The sequence below is a fragment of the Odontesthes bonariensis genome, chromosome 2, assembly GCF_027942865.1.
Source record: "Odontesthes bonariensis isolate fOdoBon6 chromosome 2, fOdoBon6.hap1, whole genome shotgun sequence".
In the NCBI taxonomy this organism is placed as follows: domain Eukaryota; kingdom Metazoa; phylum Chordata; class Actinopteri; order Atheriniformes; family Atherinopsidae; genus Odontesthes; species Odontesthes bonariensis.
Window position 1 is genome coordinate 20,199,466 of NC_134507.1, and position 22,251 is coordinate 20,221,716.

Genomic DNA, 22,251 nt, shown 5'->3' on the forward strand with positions numbered 1-22,251 from the left:
CTGCTATTTACATATGGATTTATTAACAATATATGAAAACTAACAGCAAACAAGAAAAACAAGAGGCATCGACATGTTTGTGTCAGATTAAAACCTTCTGAGGCTGATGAACACTTACTGGGAGGAAAACAGAAAACAAGTTGCCTCCAACACATTTCAATCCTTAACTGAAAACTTTTTTATTTTCTTCTTTGACATTCTTTATTTTTTTGCTTTTTTTCCCTTTTGGGGTTTTGGACTCTTTTTGGAGTATTTGGCCTCCAGATCTGACAGGAAACTGTTAAAATTCTTCTCTCTGGACTGCTGTCGCTGCTGCAAAAGAAACGACAAATGAAAGTTAGCGTTATGGGCGGGGGGTATAAACTGCCAGAATTATACATGTGTAGACATTTGCTACCTTAAGCATCGTGGCAAGACTGTCATCCTGACTACCGAGCCCCATCTCTTTTTTCATTTCTTCTGCTTCTTCTCGTTCTCTATCGGCCTGGGAGTTCAGAAATATCCATAAATTGACATACCACCGATAATTAAAGTTAGATTATTGGCAGGTTTTGGCCACAACAACACGAGGTAAAAAAGAAAGCAAGACATAAATACTCTTCTCACCCTCTTCCTACGGGTCTTTTTCTTCTTGTCACTCTCCTTCATAAACGCTGGGAAGGCTTCGACTTCTCCGCTCTCGATGGCAGCCTGGATGATGCCGCACAGCCTTGGCTCGTCTTCATGAGAGCAGCACATCACCGAGGTCATGATTGCGTCCATGTCTCCCTCATGCTGCACATAAATCCGGATCACATCCTCCCGCTCCTCGTCAGTGCCCTTATACTTCTTTTCAAACTGAATAATGTCTTCCACTGTGATCTAGGAGACGGATAGAGAAGCAGAACAGGTTGTCAAGACTCAAAATATATGTAAAAAGTGATTTTAGGTCATTGCAGCTACACTGCAAAGTCTGCATCTTCGGTGTATCACCCAAATTACTGGGACGTAACTGATTTGTTTCAGGAGAGACATTATTGAATGTGCAACTCCAGCTCATTATGCTCTGTGGAAAAAAGCAAAACACCTGCTGTGCTCCAATACCTTTGGGAAGAGCAGTCTCCAGTAGTCTCCCCAGCAGCGGTCTTCACTGAGGACATCAGACTCTTCATCCACCACTCCCTGCTCATCATAAACAGCCCTCTGCTCCTTATCGGTCAGCACCGCGTACAGCTTTCCCAACACCTGGAGGCCAATTTTACACACAAATGCAGCCTTTACTAAAATGTATGGTCATGTACTAGCACCGCATGTATCATATCTCTGATATAAATATAGGATGTGGAGATGCATGTATATACTTATGTAATAAGAGCAACAGCTTTTGGCATGGAATTAATCAAGTAACATTATCTATTATTGCCTTTATATGGAGGCAACTCCTTTGGTTTCTAGATATATCTTGCTTCTTAGGTAGAACTACGCACACAAGCGTGAGCTCTAGCCTTTGTATTGGTTGTTCAGGAAAGTTTTAGTATGGTTTGTTGTTATGACTGGCTCAGGTCAGAATCCCTTAATATTACTGTAATAAAGTTTGTGTTTATCCAACACAATGAGTTAGCCGTGTTAGCTAGCTTGTACGCCTAGCTTATGTTTACTGCGCCTGTGCAATCTGACGGCTAACAACAAGAGAAGCTAACCTGAAATTTCTCCGTCGCCTGCGGGTCTTCAGGAGCTCGGTCTGGGTGTACTTTAAGCGACACTTTGTAGTAGCTCCTCCGGATATCGACGTCAGTCGCTTCCTTGTTTATTCCCAACACCTCATATAAGTTGGAGGTCTTGAAGAGATCCTGACACCGTTCGAGCAAACCCATCGTGACAACGGTTTGGTTTAATCTTAAACGACTTCTGACTGCTGGAGTGTTTGCTCCTGGGCGCCTACAGGAGCTGTATTGTTTTTTCTTTTTGGAACTACCAGTAGAATAAGAAAGTAAATCCTGTTCTCTGCGCTACCTTTGTTGGCAATATCAATTTGGCGCGCTGGCTTGTCACATACATCCATACGTACAGCGACGCGTTTACGTAATAACGCAAGCGTCCTCTCATTGGTTAAATCTGTCTGACTGGTGGAGGAGTTTGATCACTTATTTAGCCGTTTATTGTTTTCACTATATAGCCAATAGACTTTGCTGAATTTGATGTGGATTATTATAAGATTGTTTGAAGAGGAATAAAGAAAACATTAACAAAAAAACTTAATTTAAGAAATGTCAGATTATAATGAATTGAAAAGAAATTGTCACTTGTAATTTAGTTTGTTCCCAGATATTTTAAAACACGTATTCATTTTAGCTTGTGATATACTTTACTTTGTCAGTTCATTTTCAAAACAGCTATCAGATGTCTCTATAAATTCTTTAGTTGGAGAAATACTGAATAAAAAACGTTTGTACAGTACTTTAACCTCATAAATCAACCTCATAAACCATACATAAATCAACCAATCAACAAATGTGAAAAAAAAATTATTTTGTTCATTGGTAACATCTTATGTTTGGTAAATAAACCTCGTATTTTCACCTTTTTTATTGATTTTTTTAGTCTCATTTATTCCTATTTCTATTTCTAATTCTACATTTTGCTTTTACACATTTATTATTTTTTCTGCTATCATTCCTCATTATGTGTCACATTGAAATATGCATGTCTTTAGACCAGGGGTCCAAAGTGACTGAAGATGGGAAAATATCAAATTAGATACATAAAAAAAGAATATATTTTTTTATATTTCAGGATGACAATGCTGAACCGCAAACTGCATCTATTACAAGTGCATGGCTTCATAGTACAAGAGTCTGGGTGCAGGACTTGCCCGCCTGCAGTCAAGACCTTTCATTAACTGTAAACATTTTGCACATTATAAAGTATGATATACCATAAATAAGACCAGCAACTGGTCTCAGTTCTAAGACATTTACAGACTATTGTTAAAAGAATAGTGGTAAACATGGCCCCATCCCAACTTTTTTTAAATGAGCACATTTTTTTTAGAGACAGTGAAACATCTCATTAATTAATATCACTTGTATGTTCTATTGTGAATAAAATGTTGGTTTATGAGGTTTGTAAATCATTGCATTTTTCTTTACTTTCCATTTTATATTGTCTCAAATTTTGTGGAATTGGACTTGTACAACCTAAATGGTGCACTATTGCCTGAGGTGGTACTTTATCTGTCTTGCAGTGTATGCACAATCACATTTGCAAACTGGAGTTGCATTGCATGGCACAAGCCTAGTGATGTATTACTGTTTGGTGACAGATTTCAGAGTCAGGTTTACGTACACATTCACCACTCAGTCAAGAATTTCCAGACACCCCAGTATTTATTGGTGAGTTTGAAGCAGCACAAGAATACATCAAAGACAATGAGGCAAGTCACTAAGTATTTCTCACTGCTTCATGCGAAAGCAGAACACAAAGGTACACACAGACTTTGAAATTAGAATCTTTTGATTGCACCAACCTGTGTTTATAAGCCTGTACAATATGCAGATATACACTGCAAACCGTCCTGTCTCAGATGTTAAATAATTATTGCCCCATGTGCTTCATGTTGCATATTTGGCACAGTCTCTGCTGTTGTTTATGTACTAACTTTCTGTCATCACAAATCTCGCTTGCTCCTTGTACTCAGACACAAAATAAGCACTTGGACAACTGGCATGTCATTAGCATGATCGACGATGAGATACAAAATGACAAGAGCACAAGAGTTGTATTGTAAATGATATGAACTTTTGCTGGTGTGCAGATCCTTCTAAAATGCTTTCCACCCGCTTGCACTGAGAGTGTAAGGGGAGTTCGAATGTAACCACTAGTCTTCCAGGAGATCATTTCCTTGTTATACTAACAGTCTCTCCACAATCATCAAATGGCTTCGTACTCTTGGTCAGTCTTCACAGCATGTCCACGGCTGATGCATTTTTCCCCTAAACTGGGACCATTTAAAAACCTCCTCTAGGGGGCGGCAGCTCAACATTCTTTTCTGGTTTTCACCATCTTGCTGGCATACTTGATAGGGATCCCCCAGCGTCTCATTAGATAGACATCAAACACATAGGCCCTTCCTGGCTCCAGGCCCCCAATCACAGCTGTAGTGACGGCCCGTCGAGGATTCAGCTCTTGGAAATACTTGCAGAGAACCCTCTCAGTGTCAGAGCGGGACTCTGGCCCCAGACAGGGTGCTGTTAGAGTTGATACTCCCTCTGCCTCCAGCTTTTCAAGCTTTCTACGGTACACACAGTACAGGCTTCTTTCCTCTGTGCCCATCCAAGCCAGGGTGACGCTGCTGCAACCACGCAACCGGTTAAAGGATTTTATCTGCAGGGTGGAAGGCAGAGATGGGACCCCTCTGCGGTGATAGGCCGATGAGATCTGCATTTTGACTGAGGCCATTAAAGCCCCTGGTAGAGCTTGGTCTTTAACTGAAGAGATCTGACCAGTGGTAGATCCTTCTCGCTCCAAGTGGATGAGATAGGAAGGACTTCCTTGGAGCCAAATATGAACCAAATCTCCCCCCACACCCTGAGAGGTTAAAACCTGCCCTTTACTTGACACAGTTACCTTGACCTTATCACCCCCACCACAGCTCTGTAAGGTGAGGAGGCCACTCTGCTGCCAACCCCGAGGACGGAAACTGAAGAACTGCTCTGAGTTTGAGCGTAAGTCTCCAAAGGTCACCCACCTCAGCTCTCCCTCTCTCAGAGAAGTGATTGCAGGTCGAGCCTCCTCGTGTGTCCGAGCGAATGTTCCCTTGTAGGCTGCGTTGGTCCCATTCAGCCTGTCAATCACAAAAACGTCAAAGTAATATTGGGTGTCAGGCAGGAGCTCGGAGACGGTGCAAACACTGTCTGTCCCATCACACACGCACTGGAGATCATCATACTCATCCTCTAGGGAGGCAGATGGACTCTGGTCTTCAGGATAAGTGTCCCACTGCTGCCACCACCACTCTTTCAAAATTGGCCACACTGTCACTCTCCTCTCTTTTTTGTCTTGTTTCTGATCTTTCTCTTTCCTCATGCTCACTTTCGCAGCACAAAGGCTGGGGTAATTTTGCAGAGAATTGACGAGGACACAGTAATTGTAACTGTTCTCTGCATTATGGAGGCTGGTTGTGGAGGGACTGGGTGCCCAGCTGAGGGTGACACTCGTCATGCCCACACCTAATGTGTGAACATTCGAGTCAGCTGGTAGCAGAGGGAAGGTACCTGAGGGCCCTGGGCCTTCGTGGAGGTACACCGTAGCTCTGGTGCTTTGCTGTTTGGAGCGCAGCCTCAGGATGTAAATGGAAGTGCGAGGATGGGAAGGACCGCTGAATGTGTTTACTGCATCACCGGTGAAGCTGTGTATTTTCTCTTCAGTCCCAGGACCTCGCCACCACACTTCAGGCATGCTCTTTTTGGTGGTCCCTGAGACGAAAAAAAGATTTGAAAACACAAAAGCATTTCATTGAAAATGTGCACAATGTTATGCAGATAGATCACAACTTGGAGAAAAACAATCTCCAAGTAACTTAAGCAGTTCTAACACTCTCACAACTCAACTCAACTCAACTTTATTTATAAAGCCCTTTAAAACAGCCGTGGCTGAAACAAAGTGCTGTACATGAATATCAACACGAACTATAATGAACAACAGTTCTAAAATCTTCCACACATGCACCATCCTTGATACACTGTGAAAAAAATACCTCTTCAGAATACTTTTTTGTATCTCTGCAATCTACCCAGATGCCACTCAAAGGTCTTAGAGCACTCCTGGGATTTGTTTCATGTGTAAAAATGGCTTAAGTGAGGTATTTGGCTTTGATGTGCTGCCAGTGCTTCATGGCATTTATCCAGCAAGTGTTTAGAATCCTGCTGGAGAGCTGGAGCACCTTTCCTGAAAAAGATATTCCCTGAGTGTTTTGACAAACGGTAGCAGAGAATATAAGCCCACAAATCTTTTTGGTGAAGACAATAGAGTACAATTAGTTACAATTCTTATTCAAACTTTTGGTGACCACATGTGTTCTATTGATTGGGGGAAAGACCACTCCAGTTAGGACCGATCATCACAGCACAAAGGTAAGAAAGGATAAAGGTGAACGTACTGATCTGCAGTGACCCTTCGGGACCCAAATCATGACAGCAAATGCATCCCCCTCAGTATAACCACTGCATCCACAATGCTTTTTGTTTTACTCTGCTGAAAGTTTATTTTTCTGTACTTTTCTTCTCTCTAGCTCACGGTGTGTTTGACAGGTTCAAAGGTTCAACTTCTCAGACAAGAACACCCAATCATGGATATAAAAGTCTTGCCATTTCAGCATATTCACAAAAATTTCAAACTAATTAATTGTTATTTTGGGATTGCTTTTCCTGAATGCATGTTGTGATATTCAGCATGTTTCTGGCTGGACCCAAAGTAGGAGATTAAGTTAAAGGAAAGTATTGACATTTAGTGAGAGACAGTTCCCACTTTAACTGAACAAACAAGAGCAGCACGACCAAAAATCAACTGCACCCTGTCTCAGTCAATACAAAAATACACAATACATTTTTATCTTTGAAAGCATAAGTGCTGCAAATTGCATGAAACAACTCAGAGTTACATTTGTTTACAGAAAATCCTTTGAACCTAATAAACAAAATGACAATTGCCACTTCATAAACGATTACCAGTATTTCATTCACACGTAAGTGTTTTCATGTTGAAGTACAAACTCTTCAGCTGAATGAAGCAACCAGCAAATAAACACAGAGGAAAAAACAAGCAAAGAAGTTATTTCACTGTTCATGTCTCCTAGAGCTGAAAAATCGCTCCTCAAATGAGACCAAATGTTACAGAATCAAAGTGAATAATTCAAGCTGGCAATGGAGACCCATGAGCTCACAGTCTGAATGATTCATGCGTCATTTTATGTCTTCATAATGTTATTCTAACATATAAAAAAGCTTTTGTAGGTAAACTGGAACAAAAATCCTTGCCTGCATATGTCCAAAATGTGGTTACTGTAGTTTGATGTCCTGTGTGTAGTTTTGACTCAATCTGCATTTGTGCTCTGTAGTACGTTTGATCCTGAAAGTTTATTTATTGAGTTCGGTTCACTAGCTACAGATTACTGCAAAGCCCAGTTTTATTTTATTTATCTTCAGTGTTTGAATTGTGAGTTGAAGGCCCTTTTCATTTCTGTGCTTTACGATACCTTAAAATCGAATGTCTATTCTAAAACTTATGACAGCCAGATACCATCACACAATCACTGCCTCTGTCCCGATTCCCTCATCCATGTTTTGAACTTGAACAGACTGGTATAATGTACTGATAAGGAGATGTCTGGAGACAAAGTTTAGGGACAATCCCTTTTCAAAACACATAAATATATCCAGTCTGCTGCAGTGAAATAACAGTTTGATTAAGATCTGTTTAGTGGTCTTTAAATGTGATTGAACGATAGCAGTAAGCTAAAGCTGTGACCTCCAAGTTGCACACGTAAAATAAAAATAAAAACAATCAACCCGAAAATTCTGAAAATACACACAAATACGAAGTGAGGTAAGATTAGACTCTTTGTCCTTCAATAAGTCCTAAATGATCATGATAATATCTAATTGATTGCCTCAGCTTAAATAGATGTACGGATGATCCTTAGCGTATGTGGGGGTGCAGTTTGTGGCTTCGCTGTGCACTCACAATGCAGGCTTTTTAGGGGTTTGTCCTTCAGGGTGCGAGCGGCCAAGCTCCATTCGATGGGAAGGTCACAAGGGCTGATAGTCACAGACATTGCAGAGGCCTTCTTCAGCGTAAAGTATAACCTGTGAACAGACACCAAAGATAACCACAAAATGGGGCTTGATTCCTTACAGGGAATGTCAAAAAGATAACGTCCTATTTCTATTCAGCTGCAAAGTGATGGATGAGAAGACAAGATATCTTCCAGCGCACACCGTGTACAGCATTTTTTCATTTAATTTGATGGCTTTTAGATAAGGTGAGCTGGTTTCTATTTGAACAAACCTTGATTATTTCAACGTTGTAGCTGTTTCAAGCATTTCTAGTTGCTTTGTTTCATTTTGCCTACATGCTGATCAGTCACTGCAGATCAGGGGAGGTGACCCGGAAATCTGTAGATAAGGCTGCATTTAAAGATGGATATCTACCACTTGCACGACTGTCAATATCGGATTACAGATTTGCATATTCATGCTGTTGTGGTCGGGTTTTTCAAATTAATTTAAACAATTACTATTCTTCCTCTGTCTCTTAGGTTGATGTTAATGCTTACCTACTTGTGTCTGGTAATATCATTCTACAGTTTGTTAAGATTAATGAGAATCTACTTACTGCATGGTTATTTCCTAATAAACATTTGTTTGCCTTCTGCACAAATACAATTATTCACGATCCTGTGCAGATGGTGCCTGTTTCCAAACAGATGTGGGACACTGTCATTTTCAAGGGCACTTTGTAGCTTATTAAACAGTGTGATTAATTTCTGAATCAGTGTTTTCTCTCCATTATTTTTCCGTCTAGTTCTGCATGACTGCACTTGTGGACGGACTGCGGCACACAGGGAGATGCAATTTTCAGCTCCCACTTTTCAGAAAGCAAGAACAGGTGTTGTGTAAGGTTCGGGCCCTATGAGCACCATTTCTTCTTGCTCTCTGTCAAGACTCACGCTGAAATCAGCCTCTGTCTTCCCCAAGGTCGATGGCAGGTTATATGTGAATGAAGGAGGAAGGGCAGATTTTATTAGCATTTCTTTACTGGGCTTCAGAGAACCAAAATTAGGATAAGTCTTCACTTTTTTTGCTGTTTATGAATCATTTAGTGTGTTTTTCAGTCTTAAAAGTATCTATGTTGTTATGCATGAGAATTCTATTGGTTTTAAAAGCAGACCAAAGAATGCATAGATAATTCTGTGGTGATTGCAAAGTATAAAATCTCACTTACATTTTGAAAAGAGAGAAGAGGTGCAATCTTATCATTTTAGAAAATAATTGGACGTCAAATTTTGTTCTTAATGAATAAGACATTTATAAAGGTAAAAGGGCAAAAATGAGATTGTGCCAGCTTCTGAGCATCTAAAATTTTTTTTATATCTTTGGATTTTGAGCAGACAAATCAATTAGAAGAACTTGAGAATATCATGACTGCTGGCTGTCTTCTCACTTTATATAAAATCCACTGGTTCCCTGTGGTGCCACAACACTTGCCAATGCTCGAGTAAATCCTCAAGAATGTGTCTTCATTTGAGTAAATTTAGATAAACTTAATCATTTTCTTCTTCTCTGTAAGTGGATCTTTATGCTTCAGTTTTAGAGGTGCATCATCCATGCTTATGCTTGGTCTCTTTCTTGCCTGGCTTCATTTTAAATATCCAGAAAACTGCCTTTGTTGTCTTAAAAGACAACATTTGCCATGCCATTTAAAATATTTAGCCTTTAATGCTCACCTCTTTTGTTAACAATATTCCATGGGCTTTTAATTAGGGGACAACACCTCAAAGTAAAACCAGGAGTACATTTCCTATACTATAAGTCTACTTCACTACATTTCAAAGTGCAATAATATACTTTTTACTGAATCACATTTACTGAAGTTTGCTTTAATCACACAATACTGTAACGCATTGATAAATATATTCTAATGTGATATTTTTCTTCCTAATCAATGTCATTTTTCTAATCTGGAAAACAGAAGATTTAGTTAAAAAATGCAAAGTTCATTACTTTACATCCTAACAAATTAAAACACTAATATTTTTAAAATGATCGCAACTAGACTGTGGATTGTTTAGTCAGCATGGTTGTGATGTTCTGGATGTCTGACCTGTTCTGCCCAGATAGTGGCAAATGGTACGTGCCCACAGGAGCCTTCATTTCCATGATTCCAATTTTCTTTCTGTATGAAAAGCCTTCTGCATACTGTTTGAGTTGCATTTCAAGAGACAGGGTATCAAGCTGCTAACTCTTAATTTGTAATAAGTTGAGTTCCAAGTGACTTTTTTGTAAATAAAGACTGACAAGTGTAGACTTGCTGAACTTTGAGAATGTTTCCAAATGAGTGTCCATGATCGTCTGGGTAGAAAATCCAGTAGCCCGTGGCCCATAACTCAGAGCGCTCATCTGATCTGATGCTCTTGTCGTTTTTTTTTCTGTCTCATCTATTGTGGCACTGCCTTGTGGTTTGACCATCAAGCATGCAGTCATTGGAAGTGTTGTGATACCTCTTGTTCACATACATCCCTGTGGACACTTACTGTAAGTGTTGCCTGATTAGAGGGTCTACCTAATCTGACACGTCAGAGCTCACACGAGTGAATTAAATTAGACATTCATTAGAGTTTTTTTTTTTCAATTTTACATCTTTGCCAAAAAAGTTAAATTGGAAAAGCTGTTTGTTATCCCAAAGTTGTATTTTTTAGGGCAGACAATAACAATTTCTGTTTCACTAAATATTTGTTTCTATTTCGAGATTTATATTGATAGGGTTTCACTGAACTAATCCTGTTTATATACATTTACAAAAATGTCAATTCCACAAATGTCAATTCCGTCCACAATGTCAGGCCAATCTGCATCATGATTTTACCACTTTGGTTCTGCTTTTTCCAGAGTAAAAAACAGTTAGTTTTTTAGACATTATTATTCAGAAACATCTTCAAAACATGATTCAGTTTTAAAAATAATGTTACAGCAGGCCCAGTGTCAATCAGATACCAAACCAACTGATACATTCCCTGTATTACCTGCGTGTTTTTCCTTTAGGGAGCGTTACAGAGGTGATCTTTCCCTCTGGCAACCATGTTGTTGGGCGAAGAGGAACCTCGTTCTCAGGTGCCAGAGCCGAGTGCATTTTGGGCCAAGAAGAGCCACAAACAAGTGCCAAAGCTGCACCGACACACCAGGACAGTGGCGTGAGTGCCATCGCTTAGTCTCACCCTTTGTATCGTATTGTAACACTTTTCTCGGTCACTAGGTCGTGGATATCTCCTAGAGTCTGAAAGACACGGCGAAAAAGGTCAGCAGCATCAATCAGAGCCCACCAGCAGCACACACAAACACAGGGCAAAGCACTCAAACACATTTAGGAAGACTTCTAGCGTACCATTCACACAGACACTAAAGAGCTTTGCTGGCTGATGATTCATTGATATGAAGAAACATTCCATCTTATTCAGACAGAATTATTCATGTCGGGGATAAGTAATTGCAGTGCTATATTACTGTGAAATGTGTGCATAGCGCAGCTTGACACTCACTGTAAAAAAATCACCCATAGCACCACTTTTCAAAGTGTGAAGTGGGCTGCAAATATGGCTCTGAAGTCAACGCTTTTAAATCTACATTTCTATTTTTAGTTGGAGGGTTCAAATGGGTTCGTCCTCCAAACATACTTCATTACAGGTATTAACAGACATTCTATGAGGAAAAAAACAGCGATGCCAAGGTGATGTGCCGCTTAGGCAACACCTGGAGCTGCTTTGATGCAGCCAATCAGCCTAGATGAATGCAGTGCCTCATAAGAAGAGTTTGTATCAGACTTTTCAGTGTTTTTGTCTTCATTTTTCTCTCACTCTATTAGAGTTTCACTATCTTTTTTATGTGCATATCTACATGTGGCCGTGCTATTGTGTGTGTGTGTGGTTGTGATTCACTGATTGTGGATAATTACAGGTCTCAGTGTTCCACCGTCTCCCCAGAGAAACACATTTGTTCAAAGTCAGAGAGTCTTCACAAACACTCTCCCTGCCTTCACCTAACAAGGTGTATTATGTCAGTGCGGTGCCCTATAGATCAGATCACAATCGCAGTGGAACCATGGAGGCAGCTACAGAAGGTACATCAGAGACTTTTGGGCCCTGGGATCCAAACTCACAAACAGTCGCACAGCTACAAAGTCACACAGAAACGCCTGCTCATTATCCTCGCACAGAAAGACGGGAGTGAACGACCCAAAAAGCTTTAACTGAGAGCCATGCAGTGGGAGAAAAACAGATTGAAATAGGAGGCAAGAGAGGAAGGGGAGGGTGAGGGAGGGAGGGAGGGAGGGAGCACTGGAAATGGAGAGTAAGAAGAGGAGGATGTTGGCGTAATTAGAGGGAAAAAGATGGAGAGAAGCAAAGCAGAGAAAGTGGTAACTGAGAAAGAGATGGCTGGAGTCAGAAGAGAAAAACATCTTCGCTATGCAGTAAGCCCTCAGTGAATCTGCTTCTGAGTTTTATCGAGATATATGAAGCTGATTGGTGTTTACTTTAGCCCCCGTGCCAAATGTCCAGTGTTCCACACATAACCAGACGGTTTCACAACCTCGCAGCCCCTCTCACACACTCCCCCTCAGTCAGTCTTGATAAAGATGAAGACACAAAAAAGCTTGGTGGGCTTGTTTCTTCAAAACGCGCCTACTGATAAAATATGCATACGGCTCCTCAGCAAATTATGGCCAATTGAATTTTCATAAGGCAAAAAGGCTGGGTCTTAAACAGAGAGGGAGCTTCGTGAACTTAACTACCGCCCTCTATAAATAAACACACACTTCACTTTAAACACAGGAGCTCCTGACTTTGATGGTCCCACTCACTCTCTGCTCTGCTAGCATTTTTTTTACGAGTTTCCTCTTTCTATTATGTTTATCCCAGACTCAAATGACTGCTTTTTATTTGGGATACTGTGTTTGGGTTTTAATTAACTCAAGCTCTGCTCCCTTTGCCCTTTTCTGTCTCTCTTTTCCCTTCTTTTTCTCGTTGCTTTTCACTTCATTTGGCCCCCTTATTTGGAAGTTGAGGCAGGCTCAGTTTCAGTGGGACAGGTTGACTGCTGTGTGCTATCTGTCTGCACATTGTATTAGCTATCTTCTATCTCCCTGGTCTCTGGCAGGACCATCTGCCTTCTGTTATCTGTGGGCAGGGACAGATTAAATGGCATGGGGTGGTCCCTGCAGGATCCGTTGTCCACCCCCCCAAAATCTACAACGGGCAAAGAACTGGCCCGTGATTCAAGGTGGGGGTTGATGAGATGATGGCGGGGCAACACGCAAGGACCGTGGAACTTGATAGGATTTCATGCCTGATTTTCTACCTCGCTGCATGTACATTTGAATATTTTAATGCTTTTTCTGTCTTTCATATTTTTCACTGCCCCTTTGTGTCTGCACCCCTCATTCTTCTTGTCCTATGCATTGCTGTTTTACACACTTTCGTACAGTACTGTGGCATTTTAGTGATACATTCTGCATGCTCATTGTCTTTGACCACAGTCCCACTCCAGAGACACACTTTTCTATTGAACAAGTATCATAATCCATGCAGTCAGAAAGAGAAGACACATGGCCACAACCTTTAAACACCCCAAAATGGGATTCTATCAGGATAAAAACATAGTAAAAGTACCCTGCATCAATCTCCTCCGGAGACCACACAAACACTCTCCCACAAAAACAACTGATTCAAGGAAACAAGTTGCTGACTTACTCAACCAGTGGAAATTTGATACACTCACACACACATACACACATGCACATGCTCTGCAAGGACAACATGTATGCATGCATCCCCCTTACCTTCTCTCAGCGCACGTTCTCCCTCTGTGATGCAGGGAGTGAGGGATTGGATCAAATGAGAGACGGAGAGAGGATGGAGGAGGAGGAGAGGGGGGGATGAGAGCCGGTTGTGAGGAGAGGAGGAGCAACAGCAGGTTGTTGTCGGGTGTTCCACTGACTCCTTCTCCCATGAGGTGTTGTTCACTCCTGTACTTCAGCAGGTGTCTCTTCCCAGCTCAGGTGTCCCTTCAGGGCTGTCCCAGCTCCTCTGCGCCCTGGTGTGGTGCAAGGCTCCCCAGGTGCTCCCCTCACTCTGTCAGCAGTCTCTTAGTCCTTCACACGTGGAGGCTTGTCCTACCAAACACTGTGTGAATGTCATCCGGTCAGTCAAGCCTGAATCCTGTCTTCTCTTCTCGTTTTCCCTCCCTCCTGTTATTTTCACTTGTTCGCACCTCCTCCCGGTAGTGAACAGAGCTCACTTGCAATTCAAATGGGCTCAAGTGTGACTGTGTGTTTGTGCATCTGTATGTGCAATCTGAGAGTGAGGGAGCGAGTGGGTGAGTGTGAGGGGGCTGACGGTGAGGTCGGTGAATGGGGGAGGTGATGAGAAGACGGAAAGAATGTGTCAGGAGCAGTGCTAGGGAAAGGGTACATCTAAAAGTTAAGTCCATTATTGGTACATCAATCTCAGGTTGATCTGATAACATCTGGATGCGGAGACTATTCAGAGAACATGTTTCAGTGTCTTTGTGCCGTCATTCCTGTTTCAGTCTGACATTTAGCCTGCCTTTAAATGACCATAATTAAATGGAGGATCTCCTTATCAGACCCTTTATTAATTCATGCAAATATTTTGTGCACATAAAGTGCTTTCCTATCAGTGGAAAGAACACAATTACTCCAACCATACAAATACATTCTATCACTGAAAGGTTTAAGAAGAATAAAATTAACGTTTTATACTGGCAAATCAAAGTCTTGACTCTGATCTTATGAAAATGTTGTTGAACAACCTGATCCAAAAAAAAAAGGCCTATAAGTCATCCAATGATTTATTTGTATAACTGTGTTTTTTATGTCCACTTTAAAGAGTTGTGTGAAAATCTGAGCATGTCGAAGGTATTACTTTAGAAAAAAGAATTCATAAAGAATAAAAGTGCTCCTGCTCTCCCTGTGAACCTGAAAGGTGTGTGAAAAATGTATACTGGCAGGGGTTCCTGTCCAGATGCAGCCAAACAGGCCTAAATTATGACACTATCACCACCATGTTTCACAAATGGGATAAGGTCTTTATGCTGTAATCCAGTGTTTACCTCTATCCAAACTTTGTCCTTCTCATTTAAAGCGAGAATTTTTACTTTGATCTTATTGTTCCGTGAAACATCTTTTCCAACAGCCTTGTCCTCACCCAACTACAGACAGGCAGCAGTGTTGTTTTTGGACGGCAGTAGCATATCGTTGTTGTTCGATGTTCTGCTGATGATAAATCATTTTAGAAAAGTATTCTTTGCACACCTCAATAAGCGACAGGTGTATCCGAGAGAGATACAACTGGAGAACAATAAAATGCTTTCATCAGATGCTGTTAATGACCAGAAAGACTGAAACCTTTATTTGAAAAAATCTTGAGTGGTAAATGAGACAGTGAGCGTCAGCCAGGACTATTCATGACTAATGAACATTAAATGTCTTTATTTCCTTTCTTAAGCTGGAGGTTGACAAACCTTTGTGACACAGTTAGTTTTTTTGCTTGTTTTTTGTGTGTGTCTGGTTTTACTTTCTGGAAAAATGTGTTGTTTTTTTTAGCGATGAGTCTTGAAGATGATTGATCTTTTATATCACACCACTAACATCTTTAGTTATCAAACATTAAGTAATTAATTAAGTAGTTGGATCCGAATTTTGAAAATATAAGTGTAGTTTTGAATTTGAGGTTAAAAAAACATAAGAAATAAAGTACACTACAGTCAATAAATAAATGTACATTGTTTTTTTTGTTTATGGCTACTGAATATGTCAGACTGCAGCAAAGTGCCTTCTTTGTTTGCGCCTCCTTGTTCTAAATAAAACCAATGGAAACAAATTTTAGAACTAGTTAAAAACTGAGTTAAAATTGTTATATTTGTCTGACTGTACACAGCTTTGTGGTATCAGTACCATCAGTATCCAACTGTTGGCAGGACGACAGATTTTTCTAAATGTTTTTCTAAAACAGATTTCATATGAGCCTAGATATAGTACTTTAAATGAGCCTTTTTTTTATATATAGGGTAAAGGGAAATTGTTTTGTGTTGGGTATTATTCTCTGCAGATGGTTTCACAATAAATTCACAAAGCTGAAATTAAAATCTCACCTTCATACAATTTTCTGTGAGAAATTTAAAGTCTGTAAACAGGATACAGGATACCATATTAAAGGCTTCTTGTACTCGACCTACAGATCAAGTGCAGATCTCAGAGGACTGGAGGCTTTCACATCAGTGGTTCTCCAACCCCACCCTCTTATCTCCACACAATGGTGGGCCTCATGTAACCTGCTCTTTCTCCTGAGCTCTTTAATCAATATCATCAGGAAAATAAAAAGAGCTGTGAGCTAACTCCCCCTTTTCCATTTTTTTGATGGGGCCTTTTCTCTCTCTTTCTCTTCACACTTCAGCGTAGAGCTATTGAGGTCGCTCTGAATAGGACCCACTCCTCCCTGAGGGAATATTGTCTGACCGCAGTCGAGAATTTGAGAGACCCCTTCTCTCCCTTCCTCTCTCTGCCTCTTTTTGCCTGCACCATCACTTCAAAGAAAAATACAAAAATGTGGCACATGAGCTCTATTAATAAATATCTGGTCTTTTTTTTTTTTTTTGGAGTGAGGACCTTTCCGCCACTGAACTTTCCAGCAAAGTCTTTCTCTTTTCATTTCTCACCATTCGTGTCCCATTTTGCAGTGTCACAGAAGTTCTCAAATTTCGCAATATGGTAGAGCATGATAAGGTGGCTTCTTTTGAAGCCTGGTTGGTGATTAACCTTTGAGAGATGACTACACACTCATAGGTTTGGGTTTTGAGCTGTATTTTGGAAGAATTTGGGATTTGTGTCTTCTTATAAGACATCTGTAAGACATCTGTCAGGCCTGGGATGGAAGAACGAGCTTGTGTGATACAAGCTCACACGACAGCTTTTCTCTGTTTCACTGCCATGATGACCAACCAGAATATTTATTTTGATTCCACCCCACATGAGTTGACTTTTGATAATTCATCAATATAGAGACACAGGAAAAATTCCATTTGCAGAAACAACGACAAAGTGCAAGAGTAAAAATGTAATTTTGTATAATTGCATAAAAATATACTGCAAAACTGGCTTTTTCATCTATAATTGATTCGTGCTTACAAGCCATTCATTATGCAAGGTGCCGTCTTTATGACAGCCATGTATGAAATATTATTTTTTGGGGGTTGGGGGGTCTTGTGAAGCATGCTTTCAGTGCTACAGTTAGACTGAAAGCTAAAAGCAAAAGAAGAAGAAGTGATTGATGGTGTGAGAAAATGGAAAAAGATTGACAGAAACAGATGAGATGAGGTAAAGGGATATGATGGAGGGCGTGCAAGCTGACAACGGGTTAACAGGAATCTTTATTCTTAACAACATGTCATCACCAGCTGTCCATCTGCTCCTGAGCTGTCAGAGTCCCTTGGGAGTGTGTGCGGGTGTGTAAATGTGTGTTAAGTATGAGGGAGATGCATTCAAACTCATCAGAGACCACATCATTGATCAGCACCCAAACAAGGAGCATGGAGAAGGCGAGGTTAGAGAGGTGGGCAGCACATAGATATCTCCCTCTGCTAATATCCAAGGTGAACGGGTGCGGGTCTGTGGTTGTGTGACAAGAAGGAGGATTACTTGGGTCAATCTACAACTGCCCTTTCTGTGTTTGGATGGGGGATGGAAGGAGGTGGAGATGGTGTTCCAGAGGTAATGAGAGGGAATCTATTAGTAGAGGGGGGTATGAGGACACACAAAGAGAGAACAGTGATGAGAAGGCTATGCTGCTCCAGGGGTGGCCCAACAATTCATTTTGTTTATTTCTGTCTGGTTAAAGGAACTAGTCCCTGGGGAAGAAGAGACTGACTGGAGCAAGATGTTTATGAGTGAAAGTAGTGGGGGATGGACTTTATTCGAACCAACAACTAGCCGTTCCGCCGGTCACTCATCATTAGCAAATATAGTCTTGCCTCTATAGTAAACTTAATCTATCTGCTTTTATTATTTCTTCATGCCTCCTTTTTCTTTCTTCCACCGGGTTCAGACTTGTTTTTCTCTCTGCATGCCAAAGCAAACTGCATCCCTCCAGTGGTCCATTCCACTTCATCAAAAGTTTTGAGTGAAAATCTGATGGAATGAAAACATCTTGTTTTGATATTTATAGAGATGCACAATATTTATGATGATGCACTTTTATTTATTTTTTTAAGTATAGCGGCCAGCCTTAAGTCCCCATTTGCTTCATATGCGCACTGAATCTGCATCTCATATAAAGCAATGTAATCTCTCCCCCTTCCAGGGTCTTTCTTTCTTTCTCCCTTCATCCTTCAGGCATGGTAAATTTGAAGGCTAATTAGTCTAGAGAAACCAGTCAAGCCAAGCAGGCCACACTCATCCTCCCTGGGAGGATCTAGAAGCAACAACATCAGCTCGACCTCACAGAAGTTCACTCACAGCACAGCAAGAAACAGAAGCAACAAAAGTTTTTATAGCTGTATGTTTTATAAATGGTGCACACAAACAGTCAGCAAGCTTGGATTATGTAAGTATATTTTACTTTGACAGAGGTCAAGTGGGTGAAATATTCTGCATCACACTCCATAATGCTATTTACGGAGCTGTCTGGCTGCAAAGGAAATATTTTACTGCATTTTTCTTGCCTTTCCTCTTCTCCTCAGTTCCCCCTGCTTTCTCAGTCATCCCTTCCCCCATCTCACTCTCTGTTCTCAGTCTTTCCCTCATTTCTGATCCATTTTTTATGCATTACTCCATTACTCTCAACTCCCATTTACAGTGCATTTCCTCTTCCCATCTTTCACAAACACACTTTTGCCCTCCTTCCTTTAGTCCCTTTGCGTCCTTTTTTCCTTCCTCCCTCACTTTCCTCCATTGCATTATAACACTTTGCTACTTCTTTGCTTCACCCCTTTTACAATCCCTTATCTCTGGTCACGTCATCTCACACTAAGCGTTTCTTCACTCCATATCTTTCTTTTTCATCTATTTTGTCTTTCTCCATAGGCCTACATTGCGCTGTTTGTCTGCACTGCTGCCATCCTCTCTTTCAATTGGTTATTCAAAGCATGCCATGTTCATTTAGTTTCAATATAGGCTATTGTCCTCGCTCCTTTACAACATCATTTTACAAATGTCAGCAAATGTAATTAGCAGTAAATGTAACTGGCAATCAGTCTGTTCAGACATTTAATTGTCCTGTTTGAGCCTTATGATTGCACAGAGAACAATGAGTAGACGCTCAGTTTTGATGATTTCATAAATCACTATATCACAAGGGGTGAAACAGATAGGCGAGCTGTGCGTAGAGATCCTGTCATTTTTAAATCAGGTATGATGATGTGAGTGCTAAAGAGAAGCAGGAGTTCAGGGCTGTTTGTCATCGTTCTCTTTGATTGCAGCACATAGCTTGCTGGAGCCCATTTTCATGGCTGCGGAGAAAACACAAAAACAAATTATCTTCATTTTGAATGGCCTGTGCTTTAAGTAAGAACATTCAAAAGTACTATAGACAATTAGCTTCACTAAGACAGAATATAAAGCTTTTTAAAATAAATGTTTCAGGAACGATAGGTTTGAAATGATAATTTTTGCAGAAAAAAAATCAATAACACAAAAAAGAGCTTGTGTGGACGTAGATATTGGCCATAAATATATATTTATTACCCAAAACTGAATACCTCGTTATGATATACTGTGAACATTTAAATGCTTGATAGACAAATGGTTGTTGTTTTAGAGTAAAGTCCAAATTTCTACTGTCTGAATTTCCTTCTTTTGATTTTTGTTTTGACTTGCCAGTTTCAACTCATTATTTCAGTAATTCATTTCATATCAATTTCTAACTACTAACATCTGGAAATATTTTCCCAAAGTCAGTAAAAGTAATTTATTTTATGTATTTAAAACAAAACAAAAAAATAATTGGCATAAGGAATTACATCAAGTTTGTGAAAAAGTGGTAACTAACACATGAAATGATAGAACCAAGCCTCAGAATGATCCACCAGACAGGTTGTCCACTCTTTCAGGGTCACCTTTTTGTTCCTGTTATGATCACATGACCTGCAAACAACAGAAAAAAATTCTAAAACTCATGTTTAAGCTTCCAAATGCAAAAAAAAATATAGAAGGACATATTGGAATGAGATACGCTGAAATGGGGGCCCCACAGCTGACATTATCTGTCAGTTCATGGTGCAGAGCTATCTCGGAAGGGTACTTCTTCAATTTGTGTTAATCCATGGGCAGCGGGAGACACAGTGGGTAATAAACATTATCATTGCTGGGAATGGCTTGACATTGACACAGACAGCTCTACTCTCACAAAACCTGCCACTGCAGATCGACACAGGGATGGGGGTGGGGGTTGGGTGAAAGCATGGATAGAAGAAAAAAAAAAGAGAAAATGGAAGGATGAAAGAATGACAAAAGAGTGAAAAAAGAAGGGGAGTTGACAGAGAGAGAGGATAAATCTCTTTGTAGGAAAAATGAAAGGAAGCTAGGTAGGAAGCAGGCAGAGGGAGCAGAAGTGTTTAGAGGAAAAACAAGTGGAAATATGGTCTGGTCATATGAGATCGAAAGGGAGACGGACGCAGGAAGCGTGGACTGGCATAGAGGATGGATGGATAAATAGCGGGCAGAGAGAACAGCATGGTGGGAGGTGCAACTTGATCAGAGCGGGGACGAAATGCATTGTGGTGTGACATTTTTAACCCTTGAAGTCTCAATAATTAGCTCAAGAAAAACATATTGCAAGAGATAGAAGGCTTACACCATGTACCTCTGCGTGACACGAGGTGATGATAACATGAAGACATGGATAAAACTGGTCTCTTTCACTTTATTCAGCTAATTATAGCCTGAGCCATGATCACATTCGTTTTACTATGAATATATTAGGTTCATGCAAATACATGTACGACAAAAAATACTTGAGTATCATTATGTGCATGGTATGACGGTTAGGTGCTTTTTGCCAAAAAATGTTTTTTGTAATTAGCTGATGGAAGTGGAACTAACTGGAAGAACGGTGTGGCACAGTGCTCCAAAGGTATCTTCTTGTAATGTAGCTTCCTCAGGTCCCTGCGGCTCAGCTTACCATCTTTGTTCTTATCCAATAAGGTGAATCTTTGCTAAGGTGGGAGACAGAGACATAAACAAAAAGCAAAAAAGCAGCTAAATTAAAAATTTGATATTGTTTGCAACTATCTAATAATTTCATGTTGCAATAGAATAAATAAAGTATACTTTTAGTCATGTTAGCAGCATATCTACAGTGAAGATAACGTGGGTCAGGCATCCGCTTTGTGCCATACTGAATTATGGCATTTCTTTCCAAATTTCCAGAGGATGAATTGTAATACAATAGGTGATCGGTAAATAACTCATTCTGATTTCAAAGTTTTATTTCCTCTGTTTTTGAACTATTACACACTAACATGGTCCTACACATTTCCTACACATCAATTTGTTAGCATTTTGCCTAGCCACACACAGCTGCTAGCATGGTTATAGACTGCAGTGCTATTTCTTCAGAATTAACAGCAATGAGAGCTGGAAATGCGCAAGAGCCTCCCTTCAATAACTGGGTATCTGTTTTTATGTCATCAAAATATTGCACAAGCTTTAATATAATTCATTTGAGGATAGCGGTGAAGGTGGCTAGTGAAAGGCTGTCAAGTTACTCCTCCTTCACTATCTTACTGAATAATTTAGTGGTTATTGACCAAGTCTTATTCATATGTGGTGTTCTTGAGAGCCTCTATCTCAGTTTGTGGACAGCCACACCACAAAGCAACATAAGAACTTGCCACTAACAGTATATTGATAATATCGACCAGTTGCTGGCCAGTCTGTGAAGAGCAGTTTTTACACCAGCTTGATGATGGTGTCTGGTGTTAAAAACATCTTTACGTCCAGTGTTAGGTTACAGTGAGAGGGAAAGTGATCCCTTGCTACAGTCCTCTTCCGGTTATGGTTTCTTTAGCATTACACTTTATTGTGAATATCGATTTAATTTGCTTCATCAGTAAGTGAGGTCAAAGATCAAAGATCATAAATTACGTTTGTTAGTTTAGAGTGACCTGCTTCTGCTGTCAGTCCCATTTCAAACACAAAGCCTGACCTGGGCAAGCTGCGTCCGCTGGGCGTGGCTGAGGCAGTTCTGGGGCAGAGCTGCAGGTGCGTAGGACTCCCCCATGCGACTCAGTAGCAGAAACCAGTCCAGGAGACGATATGGAAACTGGCCTAACTCCTCCTCAGTGCATTTAGCCTTGGGGACTGTTCAGGAGAAATAACAGAGCTGATATGAAAGGCAGCAGTGCACAGTGGAAATTTTGTGTCATGTTGAATGTTGTGTGTGTGTTTACCCAGACAGGGTCCTGTGTGAGCCAGACCGATGCGGCGTCT

At 40.5% G+C, this 22,251-nt stretch overlaps 2 protein-coding genes across 2 annotated transcripts; both read right to left on the bottom strand.

The window, feature by feature from the left end:
* Nucleotide 1: 1 nt before the first annotated feature.
* Nucleotides 2–2,057, bottom strand: dnajc9 (DnaJ (Hsp40) homolog, subfamily C, member 9). The gene is made up of 5 exons (XM_075478591.1): nt 1,680–2,057; nt 1,084–1,224; nt 607–861; nt 398–484; nt 2–312 (listed from the first exon to the last, which is right to left on the bottom strand). The coding sequence occupies exons 1-5, from the start codon at nt 1,851–1,853 to the stop codon at nt 202–204; spliced, it is 768 nt and encodes a 255-aa protein (XP_075334706.1). The 5' UTR covers nt 1,854–2,057; the 3' UTR covers nt 2–201.
* A 1,297-nt stretch (nt 2,058–3,354) lies between these two features.
* ndnfl (neuron-derived neurotrophic factor, like) lies at nt 3,355–14,022 on the bottom strand. Its single transcript, XM_075484840.1, has 4 exons — nt 13,588–14,022; nt 10,778–11,028; nt 7,720–7,841; nt 3,355–5,453 (listed from the first exon to the last, which is right to left on the bottom strand). Exons 2-4 carry the CDS (start codon nt 10,954–10,956, stop codon nt 4,015–4,017), a joined length of 1,740 nt encoding a protein of 579 aa, XP_075340955.1. The 5' UTR covers nt 10,957–11,028; nt 13,588–14,022; the 3' UTR covers nt 3,355–4,014.
* Between the last annotated feature and the right edge of the window lie 8,229 nt (nt 14,023–22,251).